The 21,961-nt window shown below is 38.0% G+C and overlaps 1 protein-coding gene across 2 annotated transcripts in view; it reads left to right on the top strand.

Annotated features, from left to right (window-relative positions):
- Positions 1-6,166, top strand: part of LOC136881091 (serine hydrolase-like protein) — a 52,019-nt gene extending 45,853 nt beyond the window's left edge. For both annotated transcript variants that reach the window (XM_068229218.1, XM_067153711.2), the window contains exon 3: positions 4,959-6,166. In XM_068229218.1, coding sequence (XP_068085319.1) covers positions 4,959-5,800 — 842 coding nt within the window. In that variant the 3' untranslated portion in view covers positions 5,801-6,166. The remainder of the gene's footprint in view (positions 1-4,958) is intronic.
- The last annotated feature ends 15,795 nt before the right edge of the window (positions 6,167-21,961 follow it).

Genomic DNA, 21,961 nt, shown 5'->3' with positions numbered 1-21,961 from the left:
TTTCATTTTATTTAGGTTGATCTTGGCTATTTTGTGCCTATGTTACCTGTTTCAACTTTATCAGAAGAATTCCAGTTTTTTTGGAGTTTTCATCATTTGTCCAGTGAGTAGGATATACAGTCAGCTTTGAATGTGTGAAATTCCTTTTACAGTAGTTTCTGATTTCCTGTGAGATAATGACAGTGCTACAGCACTCTGAGCGAACAGTATATGGAGCTTGGCTGTGTGGCATAATTGGCATGTATGATAGACTTTACCGAGCTCGATAGCTGCAGTCACTTAAGTGCGGCCAGTATCCAGTATTCGGGAGATAGTAGGTTCGAACCCCACTATCGGCAGCTCTGAAAATGGTTTTCCGTGGTTTCCCAGGCAAATGCTGGGGCTGTACCTTAATTAAGGCCACGGCCGCTTTCTTCCCACTCCTAGCCCTTTCCTGTCCCATCGTCGCCATAAGACCTACCTGTGTCGGTGCGACGTAAAGCAACTAGCAAAAAAAAAAAAAAAAAAGACAGACTGAGAAATGCAAGGAAAATCAGACTTTTCCCCAGTCTTTGCTTCCCTCACCTACCATCTTTCCTTACCTCTTTAGCCCAATGGAAGTGAGCTAGGCAAAGCTGCTGTAGAAAAAGCAAGAGTATTTTCTTAAAACACTTCCTAAAACAATACTACTAATCAGAAATACATATTATAGCATATTTGATCATTATTAAATCCTATTGCTTACTCTGTAGTACAGTTTAGCCTGGCTGAGTGGCTCAGACGGTTGAGACGCTAGCCTCCTGACCCCAACTTACCTGCTGACATCAGTTTAGTCTTCGAAAGGCTAATTTTCATACCATACTCATTGCACCTATTTTCAGGTTGCAAGATATTAGACTGCAGCCTTTCGACACAATCTGCCATTAAGACAAAGTTGTCAGCATAGGGCAGAATGCTTACTACATTCCACCTAACTCAGTCCCTCCCTGCCACTTTATACCTACCCCCTGTGGGTGGGAGATGCAGATGAAGAATACACCCACGGTATCCCCTGCCTGCCGTAACAGGCGACTAAAAGGGGCGACCAAGGGATGATTAAATTAGAACCACGAAACTACTTGTGATTAGTACCACCAAGCGAGGAACACCATAGGTCGCTTTTACTTGCATGTGGTACCACTATGTTAAATACCAAATAGGTTTGTGATTAGTAGCAAAGGAGTACGGTGCCAGCTTTTACAGTACCTGTGATTAGTTCCATGATTAGTACCATTATATGAGCAACACCATGGTTCTGGCTTGCCTATGATTAGTACCCACTATATGAGGAACACCACGGGATAGCAAGAGCCCCTGTGGTTAGTACACTTACGTGATGAACACCATAGGTTTGCATTGCCTGTAAATGGAGCCACAATGTGCAAAACACTGTAGGTCTGAATTACAAGTGCGAATTTCATTACCTGTGAGTAGTACCATACTGTGTGGAATACCGCGAGTCTGCGCTACTTTTGATTATTACAGCACCATGACAAATACCATGGTTCTACTTTCCTAGCAATAAGCACCATTATGAGGGGCTGATGACTTGGATTTTGGACCCCTTTATCTAAAAGCATCATTGATTCAGTATTATATTATAGACGCAGTCCCTTGGTCAGTAATACTATTAATTCATGTCAGTTTCTGTGAAAGCGAGACATTGCGGGTTGGATCCACTGATTGTTTTAAATTCATATCCATCCGTTCATTCTTCGCCTTCATGTTTGGAATTCTGGTCAGTGGAGGATGTTGTCCTTTTAATTTGTCATTCCATTTCATACCATAAGGGGCCGATGACCTAGATGTTAGGCCCCTTTAAATAACACGCATCATCATCATCAACCACTTTATACCTTTCAGCAGATGATCCATTGTAAACTACGGACAACAAAGGTGAAAGATTACAGCCTTGTCTAACCCCTTTGAGTACTCTGAACCAAGAACTCATTCTACCGTCAATTCTCACTGTAGCCCAACTGTCAACATAAATGCCTTTGATTGATTTTAATAATCTACCCTTGATCCCATAGTCCCCCAGTTTGATGAACAACTTTTCCCTCGGTGCCCTGTCATATGCTTTCTCTAGATCTACAAAACATTTTTCAATTATCTGGTGCATACTGAAAATCTGGTCCTGATAGCCCCTCTGTGATCCAAAACCACACTGGTTTTCATCCAACTTCCTCTCAGCCACTGATCGCACCCTCCCTTCCAAGATGCCAGTGAATAATTTGCCTGGTATACTAATCAATGAGATACCTCGATTGTTGTTGCAATCCTTCCTGTTCCCTTGCTTACAGATAGGTGCAATTACTGCTTTTGTCCAATCTGAGGGTACCTTACCAACACTCCATGCTAATCTTATTATTCTATGAAGCCATTTTATTCCTGCCTTCCCACTATACTTAACCATTTCTGGTCTGATTTAATCTATTCCTACTGCTTTATGACAATGGAGTTTCTTTACCATCCTTTCCACTTCTTCAAGCTTAATTTCACCAAAATCATTTTCCTCCTCCCCCTGAGTTTGGCTATTCGCAACACCACCAGAAAGATTTCCTTTTATGTTCAGATGATGTTCAAAATATTCCCTCCATCTCTCCAGTGATTCCCTATGATCTATTATGAGTTCACCTGAGTTACCCAAAACACTGTTCATTTCCTTTTTCCCTCCCTTCCTAAAATTCTTTATTACTGTCCAGAAAGGTTTCCCTGCTGCTTGATCTAGCCTTTCCAGATTATTACCAAAATCTTCGTACGACTTCTTTTTGGATTCAGCAACTATTTGTTTTCCTCTGTTCCTTTCATCTATGTACAATTCCCTGTCTGCGTCGGCCCTTGTTTGGAGCCATTTCTGATAAGCCTTCTTTTTACGTTTACAACCTGCTCTCACTTCATCATTCCACCAAGATGTTCACTTTTTCCCATCTTTACACACAGTTGTTTCTAGACATTCCCTTGCTGTTGCTACTACAGCATCCCTGTATGCCACCCATTCTCTTTCTATATACTGAACCTGTTTACTGTTCAACTGTTCAGAACTTCTCACTAATTACATCCATATACTTCTGTCTAATTTCCTCGTCCTGGAGATTTTCTACCCTTATTCGTTTGCAGATAGATTTTATTTTCTCTATCCTAGGCCTAGAGATACTTAGTTCACTGCAGATCAGATAATGGTCTGTTTCATCGAAAAATCCCCAAAAAACCTGTACATTCCTAACAGATTTCCTGAATTCAAAGTCGGTTAAGATATAGTCTATTATGGATGTGGTACCCCTGGCCTTCCATTTGTAGTGGTGAATAGCCTTATGCTTGAAGAACGTATTCGTAACTGCTAAACCTATACCAGCACAGAAGTCCAGTAAACGCTTCCAATTCCCATTAGCTTCCATATCATCCCCACATTTACCAATCACTCTTTCGTATCCTTCAGTTCTATTTCCAACTCTCGCATTGAAATCGCCCATTGGCACTACCCTATTCTTGGTTTTGACCCTGACTATGATGTCACTCAATGCTTCATAAAACTTGTCAATTTAATCCTCATATGCTCCCTCACATGGTGAATACACTGAGACAATTCTCGTCCTAATTCCTCCAATTGCCAAATCTACCCACATCATTCGCTCCATTACGTGCCTAACAGAAACTATGTTACGTGTAATAGTATTCCTGATGAATAGCTCTACCCCAGACTCTGCCCTTCCTTTTTTAACACCTGTCAAGTACACTTTATAATCTCTTATTTCTTCCCCGTTATCTCCCCTTACCCGAATATCACTTACTCCTAGCACATCCAGATGCATCCTCTTTGCTGACTCAGCCAGTTCTACTTTCTTTCTTCCATAAGCCCCATTAATATTGATAGCTCCCCATCGAATTCCATTTCGTTCACCAAGTTGTTTCCAAGGAGTCCCTCACTTGTCCCTCTGTAACTTCCATAGGTCTGAGCTCAGTAAATTCATGAAGCAGGATGCTACCCTACTTACACATAGTCCAAGTGAGGATCTCTCCTCTAACGGGTTAGCGACCACCGGTGGATTGTATAGCCCTAGCCGCCTGAGCACAAGGAAGGCCTTGACTCAGAATATGTCCGAAATGTCCACTCCCATGTGTTATACCTAACCAGACTCCATGCTAGGCATGCGAGCACCTCAACTGAAGCTCAAAATGCTCCTTCAGCAGATAGAAGTGTAATTTTCTGAAAAACCATTAGAGTTATGAAGTAAATGAATATAAACTTTTTGTAGGAAAATGAATTACTCATGTACGTTTCCTCCTATTGTTTATAAGACCAACAGTTATTATTTTGGTTATTTTCACATACACCATGCACCAAAACACAGTAAAGCAGATTTTTCTAGAAAATGTCTAGAACTTTTTTTTTGTAGAAAAATCAATTCAAAATACACTTGTTGGGCTCCCGAGAACTAATTGTTCAGGCAGCGTAATCAATTATAAGGTTTCCAGATGAACTATTTTTCTGAATTGCTCTGCTTAAAAAAGAACTATCTGCTCTTCTGATAATCTAGCTTAATTATATATAGCCTGTGATATTCTGGAAGAAATAAGCTTTTTATTAGTGAATGTTTTGTGTACAAACTAATTCACAATACCCTCCATATACAAACAAATTCACAAACTTTATCTTATAACATTTGTACAGTATAGAGGAGGTGTTAGTTAGATTTGATCTCTGTAAATATTGGTTCTAAATTCTCAGCATAGATCATTACCTTTAATTGATGGAACCATGATGTTTTTCAAAATTGTTTATTCATTTGTAGTTTATTAATAAACTGAACTATATCATTCTTAGCTATTTGAAACAACTTGGTGAGATTTAGAACAAAGAACCCTGTTGTCAGAATTCTATATGAAAGTTGCTCTAACTGAATTAATAATAATCATTCTAATGATACATTTGTTTTCAGCCAAGGCTTGGGGAGACCATCAGAGCAGTCCAGTATTGTGTTTACATGGTCTACAAGACAATTCAAACACATTTGATCATCTTGTTCCTCTTCTGCCATCCAGTTTCTTTTACTTGTGCATCGACTTTCCTGGCCATGGACAGTCTTCTCATTTCCCTCCAGGTATCATATTGGACTTTCTAGATTATGTGATGTCAATAAAGAGAGTTATGGACTACTTCCACTGGAGAAAAGCTAATATATTGGCACACAGTTTTGGTGCTCAACTGGGATCTTATTATGCTGCTCTCTTCCCACATAGTGTGTCTAAGTTAATCATGTTAGACACTATTGCTGCATATTGTGTACCTACGGAAGAATATATTAAACGATTTTCGTACCTCACCGATAAACTTTTGACTAGAGAGAGACAAATGTCCCAAAATAATCCTCCAAGTTACTCCTACGAGGAGGCTGTGAACAGGCTGCGGAGTAGCAGATTTAGTGAACTGACAGTGGAAAGTGCTAACACCTTAGTGAAGCGTTCATTAGTTAGTCGTGGGAATGGTTTTGGATTTTCAACAGACCAAAGACTAAAGTCGGGAGTTTGGCCTTTCTTGGATGTAAAACAGCATATGAGTGTCTTGAGAGAAATTACATGCCCACATCTTATTATTGCAGCTAAAGATTCCAGGCCCCATTTTGAAATGACCTTGTATAAGAACATTCTTGCAATGTTTCAAAGACGAGCAAATTTTAGAATTGTTTTTGTAGAAGGTAATCACGATGTCCATTTAAATCATCCTGAGCGAGTTGTTACGTATGTTACCAAGTTCTTACTAAGAAATACAAGTCGTTTATAAGCTTTTTACAAGTGATATTTCAAGGAGTATCTTAAAGTTACGTTAGAAGGTTAGAAGAATGATAATGACTATCTTGATAATACAATCATTTGGTCATTTGACACATTTCTCTGATTTCTTTTTTTTCTGGCCTTTATTGCAATTATCCGGGTTTACTAATTTGGATTAAGACCAGTTTTATGGCCAAATGCCCTTCCTGATGTTAGCCCCATACGTACGGATGTATTCCCTATTTTTGTGTTTCTGTGGTAGTTTGTAGTGTTATGTGCTGTATGTAAATGCTTCTCAGCCCTCAGAAGTGAAGTACTTCCTCTTCTCTAGGCTTAAAGCAGCCTGAAATAGCTCCCTCTGTGGATTAATGGTAGAGCCCTGCGTGGATACACAAAATAATATCCGCATCCGCACTTCTTTCATCCGCATCCGGGAAGAAAAAATATTGGTATCCCACAAGGGTCAGTCCTAGGCCCTCTCCTATTCACTTTATATATAAATGATGTCACCAGATCAATTAAGCACTGCAAGTACCATCTTTATGCTGATGATCTGCAAATTTATTACCACACTAGAACTAATAATATACAACAAGCATTATATAATGTAAACGCTGACCTTGAGCAAATTAATAGCTATGCAATTAAAAACAACCTTAAAATAAACCCCCATAAAACGCAAGTCATTATCATCGGTACATCAAAGAATCTTCATATTTTAAAACAAAATTGCATTCCTCCCATAACTTTAAATAATACTGTTATACCTTATTGTGAATCAGTTTCTAACCTTGGTGTTATTATAACGAAAACTCTAAACTGGTCAGCGCAAGTTAAGAATATCTGCAAAAAGGTTTATTGTGGCTTGCATCCCTTAAAACGGTTCAGAAATGTATTCCCTCGATCACTAAAAATTCAACTTGTTCGGTCATTATTATTTCCCATTTTTGACTACTGTGATGTAATTCTTACAGATATTACAAATGAATTAAGCTTGAAACTGCAACGCACTCAAAATGCTTGTCTTAGATATGCTATGGATTTACGGTATGACGCTCGAGTTTCTCCCTATAAACAATTATCTTTGTTACGACTAGACGACAGGCGTAAACTACATGCAAATACTCTTGTGTACCAGGTACTTTCGGAAGACATCCCTGCTTATCTCTCCAGCAATTTTCGTCACCTTGGTTCTTTACATCTCCATAATACTCGCTCAGTGTCCCTCCTAGAAATACCTGTCTACCGAACAACCACATACCATCGATCATTTACTATCACCGCTTCGGGATGGTGGAATGCTCTTCCCGAAGACATCAAGGATGCTGCATCAAAAAGTATATTAAAAACTTCCTACCAGCAGTTCCTCGTTAAGTGCTTCCAGCAAGGTACAGTACCTGTATGAGTGGAACGAGTGATTGTGTGTGAAAATGATATGAGATTATTGCACAATAAATTAAATATTGGCTTAATATGATAATTTAAATTAAATTAAAAACATCCATATTGTATTTACAAAGTAAAAGTAGCCTAAAAATAGCTAGTAATAAGTACAGTATTTAACTTAGATCTAGTCTTGCAAGGATACAATTAGTTAAATTGCATTTAATATTTTTACTAAGCTTACTAGTGTTTTTACATTCGTATTTCTTTCGTTGTGTATTGAATTTTTTTTCAAACCTGTATTATGTAGGCAGTTACTTTTTCTTTCTTCTTTGTGTGTATATATTCATATTTTTGTCTTAAAAATTAGTGTTATTTGTAGTTCTTGGTATTTTAAGTTAATCAATGTCATTGTATGGAATAATAACAATATGTGTGTGGTTAAGTGTAAGAAAGGGCCAAGAGCCCTAACTTCGCCACAGAAAATAAAGGCTTTATCTATCTATATTACACCCAAGGTATTGAAACTGACGGATATATATATCACTTTATATATCACTATTCTCCCATACCACTGTCAAGGGTCGCCTAATCACAAGCAAAAATAAGAGTATACCTGAGTGAAAATCAATAAACGTCATCATTTAAAAATTTTCAGCAGGTGCCATACAGTTTGTATCTGCCAAGACACTAACTTCGCGGATATCTGCATCCATGCAGGGCTCTAATCATTGATAGTGTTGGCCTCCGGATCCTAAGATAGCAAGTTCAAACCCGGCAGAGGTAGTCGGATTTTTTAAGGGAATAAAGTCCATTCGACACTCCTTGCCATACGATGTTGGCATGTAAAATATCTCTGGTAACACATTTAGTGTTTACCTCAAAAATTCATTAAAAACTTAACCATAGACGTCCAAGAGAGATTCTGTATACTCTGCCACCTAGTAGACCTAGAGTAAAATGGAACGTCAAAATTGACAAGTAAGCAGCCAGATGGTGTCTAATTAAAATTCTTGCATATGATAGCTGGGGCCATATTATTATTCTTTTTCTTGTTTTCGAATGGGTCTACTATGGACCATGTTAAGCATTATTCATTTACGGTTCTTCCTCTTTCGATCGGCCCAGTACTTCTTCATCCTTTCGGAGTGGGCTTCTTTACATTCTCGTGACCAGTTGTTGCCGGTCCGTTTTTTGCTACTTTGATCTTGGAATCCCTTAATTTTGTTGATGATTTTTCTGTATTCCTGTCTGTTGTATACTACCTGCTGTGATATATTATTTTCCTCCATATCCTCCTTGACCCCTTTAAACCAGCTAATTTGTGTCTTCCTGTTCTCCATGTATTCCAGAATTCGCTTGGCTGTTCTCTCTGGTGGCATTCTTTTAATGTGTCCGTAGAAGCAGAGTCTTCTCTTCTTGAAGGATGTTGTGATTTTTTCGGTTCTTTTGTATAGTTGCTCATTTGGTCGCAGTCTAAATTCTTGACCCACTTTCCTGGGCCCTAGTATCTTCCTCAAGATCTTCCTTTCTGTCTTTTCAATGTTTTCTAGTAAGCCCTTCCTGTTCAGTGGAATACATTCAAAATCAAAAATCAAAATCTCTTTATTTGCAAATGAGGTGTCTACCTCTGTGGCAAATGGTACACTAAAATACATTATTGTCAAGCACTAAATATTAAATTAACAAGAGAAGAAAATTTTTCCTATAATACAATATTATACAATTTACGCTAACAATGTTTTCTATTAAACACACAGCTCATCCTTAATAAATTTATATTGTTTACAAAATTCTACTTATATTATATCCTGTCCTACTTACAAATATAGTCAACTGATATACAGTATGTGGAATTACTTCAAATGCTACTATACAACTGGTATAACATTAATATTTACATTGCATTTATTTATTTACTTTTTTTTTTTTTTTACCCGTTCTGGATCCTAAGTAGCATAACGACCTGCTGCGTCTTAACCAGAGCCCCTTTTGCCACCACTTTTCAGAGTTCCTGAAGGGCCTTCACAGCTACCGTAGCGGTCCCAGGGCCCTCGAAGTCCCCACTGTACTTCACCCCTACAGGCAGTCCCCTACTTTGGCTGTCCAAACTCCTTAGACCAGGGGATGGAATTAATTTATTCACACACATTTTTTTTATATACAATAACCTGCACTGGTCGAATGCCCTCTAACATTTCATTTATTTTCTCTGTTGCTGTTTATTCTCTTCTTGAATATCTGTACAGATTTTGGAAAAGGATCAAACACTACCCCTGGTAAACTGTTCCACTCCTTCACACCCTTCCCAATGAATGAAAATTTACCCCAATCGCTTCTGCTAAAATTCCTTCTAATTTTATATTTGTGGTCAGTCCTGCCGATATAATTATTTTCCAACTGAAGCCTCTCACGGATATCTCCCCATGCTTCTTCTCCTGTATAGGCTCTATATAATCCTGTAAGTCTAGTTTTCTCCCTTCTCTTACTTAAAGTTTCCCACCCAAGTTCCTTTAACATTTCTGATACACTACTCTTTCTCCTGAAATCCCCTGTTACAAATCTTGCTGCTTTCCTCTGCACACTATCTATTTCTTTTATTAGGTATTCTTGGTGAGGATCCCAAACACTGTTTGCATATTCCAATAATGGACGAACCTTACTCAAGTAACTTTTTTTCTTTTAATTCTTTGTTGCATCCTTTAAGTAGCCTCATTATGACATGTAATGATCTGTATGCTTTCCCAACAATGTCATCAATATGACCCTTCCAGTGCAAATTACTTTCAAATCTCACACCTAAGTATTTGCACTTGTCATCTTTTGGGATAACTACCTCATCCAAAGTATATTCAAATTCAGTTTTAAAGCTCCTGTTTGTAAAAGTTGTAACAGTTGATTTGCCTCCATTAACCTTCATATTATTTTCTTCAACCCATTGTTGGATACTTTCAAGGTCCCTTTGTAATTCTGAACAATCCTCAATGTTGTTTATTTCTCTATAAACAATTATGTCATCTGCATACAATCTTATTTTTGATGTTATATTGTTCCCTAAATCATTTGCGTATATTAAGAAAAGTAACGGACCGATTATACTACCCTGTGCAATTCCCTTCCAAACTTTCTCTTCCTGAGATACATTATTTCCTACTTTGACTTTCTGAACCCTTGAATTTAGAAATGCTTTTACCCAACGTGTAACCCTTATGTCCAATCCTATTCCCTCCAATTTCTTTAATAATATTCCATGTTCCACTCTATCAAAGGCTTTGGAAAGATCTATAGCTATGCAATCTAACTGGCCTCCTGAATCCAACTGATCTGATATGTCCTGCTGAAATCCCACCAGTTGTGCCTCACAAGAAAATTTCTTTCTAAATCCATACTGGCTCCTCATGAACCAATTTTTATCATCACATATCCCTCTGATGTACTTCGATATTAAACTCTCCAGAATTTTACAAACTATACTGTTCAGGCTGATTGGTCTGTAGTTCTCTGGTTTCCTTTTATCACCCTTTCCTTTATAAATTGGTATTATTATAGATTCCTTCCATTCCTTTGGTATTACACTATTATTTATGACATAGTCAAAGAGAAATTTTAAATAAGGCACTATGTACCACCCCATTGTCTTTAATACCTCCCCAGTAATTTGATCACTCCCTGCTGCTTTTCCTTGCTGAAGCAGTTGGATTTCTCTGAAAATATCTTCGTTTGTGAATGAGAAGCTTCTTGTTTCCCTCTATCTCTCTCCCTCTCTATCTTCTGTTTCGGTTTCCAACTCTTGACAATCATCTACTGAATCTCTAAATTCCCTACTAAATAGGTTTGCTTTCTCAGTATCTGTTAAATAGTGTTCACCCCCTTCTCCCACCATTGTAGGAATTTGGATTCCTTTTCCTTTTTGATTCCTGATATATGAATACAGCTTTTTCCATTTCCCTTTGTGGTCATTACCCTCTTGAAGTATGCCATTCATATAATTCTCTTTTGCTTCCTTTTTCACTCTATTCAGTTCCCTCATTAGCTGTTTTCTAGTTTCTCTACTCTCCCTACCCTCTTTGATTTTCCTGTTTACTATTCTACATTTTCTTTTTAATTTTCTTATTTCCCTTGTATAATAAACAGGGTCTGAGGTCATTTTACCCTTCTTAACAGGTACAAATCTCTTCTCTCCTTCCCAAATAATTCCTTTAAATTTAGCCCAAAGTGTATCCACGTTACTCCCTTCACTTATCCAACAACTGAATTGTGAGTTAAGGTAAGTCCCAAATTCATCAACTTTAGTTTTTCTGTACAATTTCTTGTCTTGTGTAACCCTCTTATTAAGCCTTTTTGGTACGAGTCCTACATCCATTATTACAGCCTTATGGTCTCCTATTCCTTCAATTACCTCAGTTTTATCAACAATTTCCCATGATTTAACCAAGAATACATCTAGTAAGTTATTGAGACGAGTCGGTTCTTGTACTACTTGTGTAAATCCTCCCTCCCAAATTAACTTATTTGCCAGTTTCTGTTCATGGGCTTCACTTGCAGCTCCTTTCCATTCAACTTCAGGCAAATTTAGATCTCCCCCAATTATTACCATATCATTATTATTGTTTTTACAAGTATAATCTATTATTTTTTCAAAGATTTCCATGTCTCTTTCTGGTTTGATGACAGTGTTGTAATGTCTGATTTTTGTAGTGAATGAAACTGATTTTTTATTGTAGACATTTTGACATAACTGGTATGCTGCTTCCATCTTTCTTGCCCTTTCCTGTAATGCTATTCTTGGTAGTCCTGTTGGGGTTATCCATTCCCCTAGATATTTAAACTTCTGTACTCTTTTAATTGTTCCATATTTGGTGACAATATTTTGTGTCGGATCCTTTTTGTCCTGAATCATCAGTTCCGTCTGTTCGAAGGATATCTGAAGTCCCGTCTTTACAGCAGTCTCTTGAAGTGTTTCAATTTGTACCTTGGCTGTTTCAGTGTCTTCTGCCAGTATTGCCATATCATCTGCGAATGCTAGACAGTCAATTTTGACTCCAGATCTTCCCAGTGATATTCCATTTTCCACCCCTAATTCCGTCAGTCTCTTCCTCCACTCTCTGACCACTTTTTCAAGTATAACATTAAACAAGAGTGGTGACATCCCGTCCCCTTGTCGGACACCTGTTTCGATCTTGAATGGTTTTGACAACATACCCATAAACTTAACCTGTGATGTAGTGTCAGTGATGGTTTCTTTGATTAAATTTCTAGTTTTTTTATCTATCCCAAACTCTTCTAATGTGCTTATCAAGGTTGCTCTGTCGACTGAATCATAGGCTTTCTTAAAATCCACAAATACAATCACTAGATTTTTGGCTGTGAGTGCACGTAGTTGTATTATGGAGATTAGGTTGAAAATTTGCTCGCTGCATGATCTCCCTTTCCGGAATCCTGCCTGGTATTCACCAAGTTCTTTTTCTATTATCCCTTCAGTCCTGTTTTGTAGTGCTTTGGATAGAATTTTAGAGGCAACTGGTGGCGATGATATTCTTCTGTAATTGTTAACGTTTGTTCTGTCTCCTTTTTTGTGCAGCGGGTGTATTAATGATGTCTTCCATTCCTTTGGGATTCTCTCTGTCTGCCAAATCTCCTCAAACAGTGCTTCTAGCTGAATCACTAAGTGTTCTCCAGCATATTTCAATAACTCTGCAACTATTGAATCTTCACCTGATGTCTTATTGTTCTTCAGTCCTGTTATTATTCCCCTGATTTCTTCTTTATTAGATGGTTCTGAGTCCGGTGTCTGGTTCTTGGGTTTCTCAAACATTAGAGTTTCCTCAGGTTTTTTACAGTTCAGTAGTTTCTGGAAATAATTTGCAAGGTGTTGGCAATTCTGTACATTTCCAGTGATTAGATTTCCTTTGTCATCTTTGAAGCATAGAGTTGGCGGTTTGTATCTTGTTAAGTTCCTCCTGAATGTCTGGTAGAAATTATGTGTATTGTTTTTCACGAAATCTTCTTCTAGTTTCTTTAGTTGCTGTGTGTCATAATATTTCCGTTCACCTCTTATGGTTTTAGCTGTTGTTTTCCTTTGTGCTTTGAATGCCTCCCAGTCTTCTGGTTTCTTAGTTGAGTTCCATTTCTTCCATGTCTGAGCCCTTCTTTGTAGTGCTTCTTTGCAAACTTCATTCCACCACGGATGTTTCTTCTTTTTACTTCGTAGGATTGTTTGTTCTGCTGCTTGTTGTATTGATGTTGCCATCTCAGTCCAACTGTGACTTTGAATCTTATTTATCCTGTTCTGGTATTCATTCACAGTCTGCTGATTGAACTTCAGATCTTCTATTCTGTATCTTGTAATTTTTGTACCACTACTTTTTCTCCTTTCTGGTGTTAATTTCATCTTAATTTTTGTCAGATAGTGGTCAGAGTCGAAGTTTGCTCCTCTAGCTACATGTACATCTTGAATTTCTCTGGAGTTTTCATAACTGATTGCAACATGGTCAATCTGAAATTCGCCCAATAATTTGTTAGGTGATATCCATGTTGTTTGTTTCTTTGGCTTCTTCTGGAACTTGGTGGTCATGATGTTCAAATTGAATTTTTCACACAACTCTATCAACCTCTTACCATTCATGTTTGTCTTGCTGTGAGCCGTGAATTTTCCTGTGGTTCTTGATGGTTCATTCCTTCCAATTTGTGCATTGAAGTCTCCTAGCAGAATTACAACATTTTTCTCTGGAGTATTTCCTAGAATTTCTTCCAGACCTTCCCAAAATTTTTCTACTTTCTGTGGATTTTGTTGGTTGTCCTTATTTATTGGTGCATGTGCATTTATTATTGTGTATTTCTTGTTCTTGTTTTTGAAAGTTAGTGTTGACATCCTTGGTGAGGTGGATTTGAATTCAGTTATCTTGTCTGCCAGTGAATTGTGTACTACAAATGTTGTTCCAAACATCCAAAGATCTTTAGTGTTTTGTATCTTCTCTGCTGGTTTACCTTTATAAATCCTGTAGTTGTGTGTTTGTACCGTATTTTCGTCTCGGTATCTTGTATAGCTAATATTTTCATCTCTTGTTCATCCATCATTTTAGTCAGTTCCATTTGTTTCCCTATTTTCAACATCGAGTTTACATTCAGTGTCCCTGTGAACGTTCTGTGTTTACATTTGTGATTTGTCTTTGGGATTCTAAGACCCTCCGACTGGTCTTGACTTGCGCAATGCTGCTGGACCCCCGGATCCGAATGCCCAGCTTCGGTAGCTTCGCCACCACGAGGATATGAGTTACTCATTGCACCTTTCATGACTGATACTTGTTTAGAGCTTGTGCTTCTAGAAATTTGCATTTCCATCTGCAACGACTTGGTTCGCTGCACCAAGAAGTTTTCCAGGCCACCCCTAACATGGGGAACAGATGCCACGGGAATGGCAGAGTGCTTTTTAGGCGTCACTCACTCGCCTTGTCACATTGCCATCACTGGATTTATGTGGCATTTTTTAGAGACTATGGTGCCCTCCATAGTCCCACCACATCCTGGTGGCAATGCCGCTGTTGGTCCGGGACTGCTTATTTGTCAGGTTTCCCTGCTTATATCGCAGCTGCCCTCCATATCTGGAGGGATGCCCACTATCCGCCACCTGTGGACCCGCCTGGTCGCAGTCAGCTCTGCGTCCCATACACTGGGCAGGCCATATTATTATTATTATTATTATTATTATTATTATTATTATTATTACAGCCTAAAAGTTGTCATTTGTTTCTCATAGATTTTCAAAATGAAAGACAGAACGCTCCGCAGCTGGCTCAATTTGAAATTGGTGCTATTTGATGACTGACTTTTAACACCGTATCCATGAGAGATAGTTGCACTTGATGAAATACTGGCACATAGAAAATCAACACATGCTGTACATAGGACCTCTTTAACAATCCACACAAATCAGCCTACAGTGTGCAGGTACGGGTATACAGATTTCAAAGAAAATGTGAACATGCACTTCAAGCATTTCTGTGACCTGTTAGCTGATCATAAGATATTTTTTTTTTTTCTTTTTTTTTTTTTTCCTCAGCAATTTATCACACATTTAGTGAACAAAGAATTCTAGCCTCCATCAGGATCAGATCTAATGGAGTGCAATTCTTACTTGAGGGGCTGCCAGAAGGATAGGGTTTATGGAACTTATCCAAGACTGTGGCCAAACTACAAAAGCAAATTAAAATTCAGGTGGTGATAATGTTTGCACAACTTTTTTTTTTTTTTTACTACTACTGGTCTTAACAGAAGCCAGGGTGTCAGAATTATTGTCCCACAGGAGTTCTTTAATGTGCTAGAAATCAGTAACATGGAGATGTTTCATTTAAACACCTTTGAATACCACCACTTCATGTGGACTCAACCCATTATCTTGGAAATATAAAGCTAATAACAAAACAGATTGTACCACTGAGGCTGGTTTAAAACTTGGATCTAGAAAGAGGCAAAGCTGACATGTTGCAAGACATTGTTCTGGAACACAAGACTAACATACTTTACTACAGGTGCTAGTAATGCTAATAACTTTCTGTGGACTTCATTAAAACATTCCAGGTATGATTGTGACAGTTGCTAGTCATTACAGTATTCATAATTATGCAGTTTTATCACACATTTAGTGAACAAAGAATAGTAGCCTCTATCAAGACCAGATCTAATGGAGTGTAATTCTTACTTGAGGGGCTGCCAGAAGGATAGGGTTTATGGAACTTATCCAAGTCCATGGCCAAACTACAAGAGCAAATTAAAATTCAGGTGTTTTTTGCTACATTAAGTACTTCAACATACTGTAAAAAAGAAAAACAGGGTGGGGGCTATTATGGAAAGAAATTTGTGTGCCCCCCCCCCCACTTCCCTCCCAGATGTCTAACTCGATGGCTAAATGGTTAGTATGCTGGCCTTTGGTCACTGAGGGCCTGGGTTTGATTCCCGGCTGGGTCAGGGATATTAACTTTCATTAGTTGATTCCAATGGTTAGGGGGCTGGGTGTTGTGCTGTGTTTATCATTAGAAATGATCGTAGGTAGGTCCTCAGCCTCACAGACGCGCAGGTTGCCTATACGGCGTCAACTCGAAAGACCTGCACCAGACCTCTACGAAGGCCACACGTCCTCCCAGATATATCATTTCACGCTTTATCTGCATGATATATTCAAGATGCTTACCCAGTCTTAAGTAACACATCACAATATTTTAATTTTAATATTACAATATAATATGAGTATTTAAGGTCAGTATTGAAAATAATTCACAAAATAAAAACAGTATACCAATATATTATGGATAAATAAGCTTCTCTGTGGTGGAATTTTCAAGAAAACAAGAATCAAACATACAAATTATTGGTTTTCATACTTCAGCTTCACTGATCAAAATTTGTATTCACCATAATGTACTTTCTCTCTCCTTTGTTGAAAAACTAGCTGAACTTTCAACCGTATACATCTGCAGCCAACATAGTGCACACAGAAACCGTGTTTAGTATTGAGAAAGTTTTGAATTATATATATATATATTTATCAATGATTGTAGATGAAGATCAACAGTTCCCCCAAGTATGAAGGCTTTCACAGCCGGAGTCAATATAATCAACAGTTCTGTTTGCTGCTATGCTTGAGAGGAATGCAGGAAATTATCATGAGGAAGTGGTAACAGCCCAGAGTGACAGTTCCACTGATAATATTACTATTCATTTAAAAAACATTTTAGGATGTCGTAGTTACACAGAAATGGAAAGGTTAGCACAAGATAAGAAAGCATAGAGACCTGCATCAAACCAGTCTGGGGACTGATGGTCCAAACTACATTCCAGTGGTTGAGGTAATTCAGACTGTGATTCTGATTTGGAACTTGGCTGCTGCAGATAAGGAATCATCACTCTTCTGCTCCAAAGAAATTTAAATCTGAATAATGTCAGGTATGATTCAATCCTTTCCCAGTCACAAGTTTTTTTTGTGGAACTTCCAGTCCAGAAATTGTCGCATAACAAATGCTTGTCTCACGTGTCTCGCTTCACTCCTCTCTTCCCTCACTTTCTCGGACTGTAACTGAGCAAATATTCAACCTGTTTTTCCTCTGAGGCACATGTTTATAAGATCCATAGTGAGCAAAATGTCACCCATACATTGAAAGTTTGTCAGTAACAGATACAATTGAAATATCATTAGTGATAAAACAAAATAAAAACAACACAGCTTTTATTTTAACTTATTTGTTAAATAGACATTTTTAGAATAATTTGATGTAATAGGTGTTTTTGTAAGAGTATACATTTATTCTGCTTAATTGTACCTTCATCACAAAAAATTATATTAAATTTTGTAAGTTTATTTTTGATAAAAGAAAAGGAATAATGTACTGTAATTTCTATTAAAAATCTGTCTGCCAATATTATAAACGTTTAACAATTGAATCGGTCAGAGCTAAAAGGCATTACCGGTATATCATTTTATGCAACTTTTCAGAAGAAAACATTTTATAGTTACAAAAAGGTTGTCTGTATGCAGTGTATATGGTATTACCAGATGCTATATTTCTGGCAGTGGAGAAGTGTCTGCCATTTCATAATTATCTTTAGTTGGATATTTTATAATGATACCATAATTCCTTTTAGTACCAAAATTTATGTTTCATAACAAACATAAATTAAAAACAGTATAATTTAACATTTATTGGGTAAAATGCAGTATTAAAACAATTTTGAGAATACTTCCTAGTCAAGAAACTAATTTCATTAATTTCACTGTTAAGAAAGCTGTGGATTTATCTTAATTTTTACCACTCACAGTTGTAGGCCATTTTAAGTTCATCATAAAAGCTCAATACCTTTAGTTATTAGATTTTTAATGTCTTGAATCTTTTTAGAATGTATTGGCACATTTCTTGTCATATGCTTTGTCTTGGGGCATTGTAAGAGTAACTCTTTATTTGGGGTTTTCTCAGAAAGAATTTAAAAGATGCAGGGGAGAAGGCTTGTTTTTTTTTTTATCTTGTAAAAGACGTACAGGTCTGTGTCTGTGGTGTAGTGGTTAGTGTGATTAGCTGCCAACCTCAGAGGCCTGAGTTCGACTCCCGGCTCTGCCATGAAAATTGATTAGTGGTATGAGGGCTGGAAAGGGCTCCACTCAGCCTCAGGAGGTCAAGTGAGTAGTGGGGGGGGGGGTGTGGTTTAAAGGTGTACAAATTGTACTTCAGGCTTGCCTGCCCCAAGCAGCTCTGCAACAAGCGAAGCAGCTTAGCTTGAACGTCAGCGAAGCAAGAGTGCACGCGTACTGAGCACGCTAGTCATAGCAAACCAAAACCTGGGTTTCCCTAAACCTGACAGGTTGCCTGGGACCCGTTCGGACTGCGGGACTTGACAAGAGTGAACGTGAAGTTCGCTATCGATGCGACGTGGATGTGCCGTTATATGTATTGCGTCGAGTGCAGCTCTGTTGTAGTTAGAGGTGCAACCAGCAGGAAAATGAACAAATCAACCGTAAAGGAAGTCGAAGAAAAATTAATAAGTGAATTTATTCTAGCAATAAAACAGGGCTCCAATCCAGCATGGGAAAAATTATCATGTGTTTATTAACAGGTATCAAATAAGCCAGTAGGTTACTCGCAATGCAATTTTTGCAAAAAGCTACTCAATACCCATTCAAGGACCTCAAGTATGTTGCGACATGTCTGCAAATTTGACCCAAATTTTCCACAGTTTAAAAATATTTTGAAAGAGGACAAGGACTTGGTGACTGACAAGTGCGTGGAAATGTGCGCCAAGGACTTGAGACCGTTTACAACTATTGAGGGTGAAGGATTTTTAAATTTAGGGCGAACGCTGATAGAAATGGTCAAAAAGTATGGCTCGCTCGATATTAAAAATGTTATACCCTCTCGAGTCACATTTGCTAGGAAGGTATAAACCTCCGCGGACAAAGTGCGCAGTAAAACGCTTCCCGATATAGTACATGCTATTAAATCTGGCATCTGTGCGAGTACCGCTGACCTGTGGACAGATAATTACAAGGGTGTGCACTATTTGTCTGTCACAATGCACTGTATAAATGCAAATTGGTCTCTCAGTAAGAATGTATTAATGTGTTCAGCCGTCCCTGACTGTCCAAAAAACTGGTGAAAATATTCGCAGTGAATTGGAAGATCGTTTGAAAGGACATGGCCTTTCTCATGAAGATATTTGCAAAATTACGTTTGTAACAGACCAGGGAAGCAATATTGTTAAGGCCCTCAGCATATACTATCATCTTATATGCATGGCTCATATTATTAATACGGTCTTGAAGCATGTTCTGAGCGAAGCCTTTTTGAAAGAAAGTGTTCCTAATGTGTTAGCTGTTATCCATTCAGTGAAATATCTGGTTTCGTACTTTAAGAGAGGAGGCCTATATGTAAGGTTACAATCATCTTCGAAACCGTATGTTTCTACTCAGTGGAAAGTTATTTTGACATGATGCAATCATTTCACTCCCAGATAGATGCTGTGAGAACTGTTTTAGAGAAGGAGGGTGCCTCTGATAAAATGCTCGGTTATGATCAGGATATTACTGGCCTGCTTATAACATTTCTTAAGCCATTTAAGGAAGCCACAATTGATCTTGAGGGTGATGAGGAGCCGACTTTGCAACTGGTACTTCCGTGGTTTTATGCCTTAAAAGCCCATTGTACTCTACAGGATGACGATGAACAGGTAATATTTCATTTTCAAATTTTAATGCGAGTCTCCTGATATTTAAATGTGTTTTTTTTTTCTATTTGCTTTACGTCGCACCGACACAGATATGGGCTGGGATAGGAAAGGCCTGGGAATTGGAAGGAAGCAGCCGTGGCCTTAATTAAGGCATAGCGCCGGCATTTGCCTGGTGTGAAAATGGGAAACCACGGAAAACCATCTTCAGGGCTGCTGACAGTGGGGCTCGAATCCACTATCTTCCAATTACTGGATACTGGCCGCACTTAAGCGGCTGCAGCTATCGAGCTCGGTATTTAAATGTAAACATGCTTTCATACTAAATGGATTTTCAGTACTTGAAGCGTTTGAAACAAACCGGTGGTGTCTTCCTGGAGCAGAAAATGGAAGTCACTATGTTACACAAAATTGCAACATTTTTGGTGCCTAAATATCGCACATTAAAGAAACTAAATGCAGGAGAACAAATCGTTTGTTTTTGAGGCAGTTCAGCAAATGTGTGTTGAAGGTAAGATTCTGTGGTTATTTAATAATTATAATAATAATAATAATTATTATTATTATTATTATTATTATTATTATTATTATTATTATTATTATACCTATGAAAATTAGATATTTTAATATTCTAACATAAGCATAAAATATCAAGAACTTGGGCATATATATTTTCAGAGCAGCTACCCAATCAAAATAGACAAGACAAGAAGTCCCATCTTCTTCAAATGAAGAAAATTCAGTGTAACGTAAGGAAGCGAAATTTGACGATTGGTCAGAAAATTCGCCAATGATACATGATGAGGTCAGTAGGTATTTGCAAGAAGGGTTTATTAGTGACGAAAATATACTGCGGTGGGGGAAAAATAATTCGCACAGCGAAAACAGTGCTTAACATACCCGCTACGAGTGCCTCCATCGAGTGGGTCTTGAGTTTCTCGGGAAATTTAATCAGCGAACATCGTTCAATTCTTGATGCGCAAAGATTTAATGACCTCATAGTAATGTACACAAACGATAATGTGTCCATGCATTAAATATTGGTATCCAGTATGCACAGTATGAGGCGACCACAAACTAAGAGAGTAAGCGGTAAAATTACACTTCTGAACTGATTAGGTTTATAATTATTTTTTTTTTTGGTTTTGTAGGGAAGGGGTTCCTTAAATGTATTTCAAAAAAGTTACCTCTAAAATTAATACTTACATTTATGACTTGTAGGCCCTACCTACATTATGCATATCTTTGCTTCTAATTTTCTCGAATAATAAATAATATATTATATTTATCGTCATATTTCCATCAACTGTCATTATGTTTATTTAAATATTCAAACATTTTGTTCAGAGAACCTACTTTTTATTATGTAACTATTTTTGACAGAGAGAAATATTATTTGTTAATTAGTTACATAAGACGTCTGAAGTACGAAATAAATTTAAACATATCTTTGTAATGATTAACATAATACTAAATAACCATATATAATAATATTATTGTGTTGACAAATCCTATATCAATTCTGGCATGTAACAACCCCTTCCTGTCTGCATTCACGCGAGTCTCATATCACCACAATGAACGAACAAACATCGATTAACGCAGCAGGAAGAAGAAAGCAAGCAAGCAAGCAAGCTAACCTGTGGCCTGCCCAAGTTGGGCTAAGCTTGACCTGACCAGGAGTGCAGCAGCCTGCTTGTACTGTTGTTTACGTGCAGCTAGCTTGCTTGCCTACTCTCCAGGCAAGCATGGGCAAGTTAAATGCGGAGTTTGTACACCTCTAGTGTGGTTTGATTCCCACCCCAGCCATCCTCAAAGTGGTTTTCCATGGTTTCCCCACTTCTCTTCCAGGCAAATGCCAGGATGGTACCTAACTTAAGGCCATTGCAGCTTCCTTTCCTCTTCTTTGTCTATCCCTTCCAATCTTCCCATCCCACAAGGCCCTCTTCAGCATAGCATGTGAGGCCGCCTGGGCAAGGTACTGGTCCTCCTCCCCTGTTTTATCCCCTGATCCAACGTTTCACGCTCCAAGACAATGCCCTTGAGGTGGTAGAGCTGGGATCCCTCACTGAGTCCGAGGGGA

The sequence above is a fragment of the Anabrus simplex genome, chromosome 9 (assembly GCF_040414725.1).
Source record: "Anabrus simplex isolate iqAnaSimp1 chromosome 9, ASM4041472v1, whole genome shotgun sequence".
Taxonomy (NCBI): domain Eukaryota; kingdom Metazoa; phylum Arthropoda; class Insecta; order Orthoptera; family Tettigoniidae; genus Anabrus; species Anabrus simplex.
The sequence above is the reverse complement of the archived record's forward strand: the minus strand, read 5'-3'. Positions and strand labels throughout refer to the sequence as shown.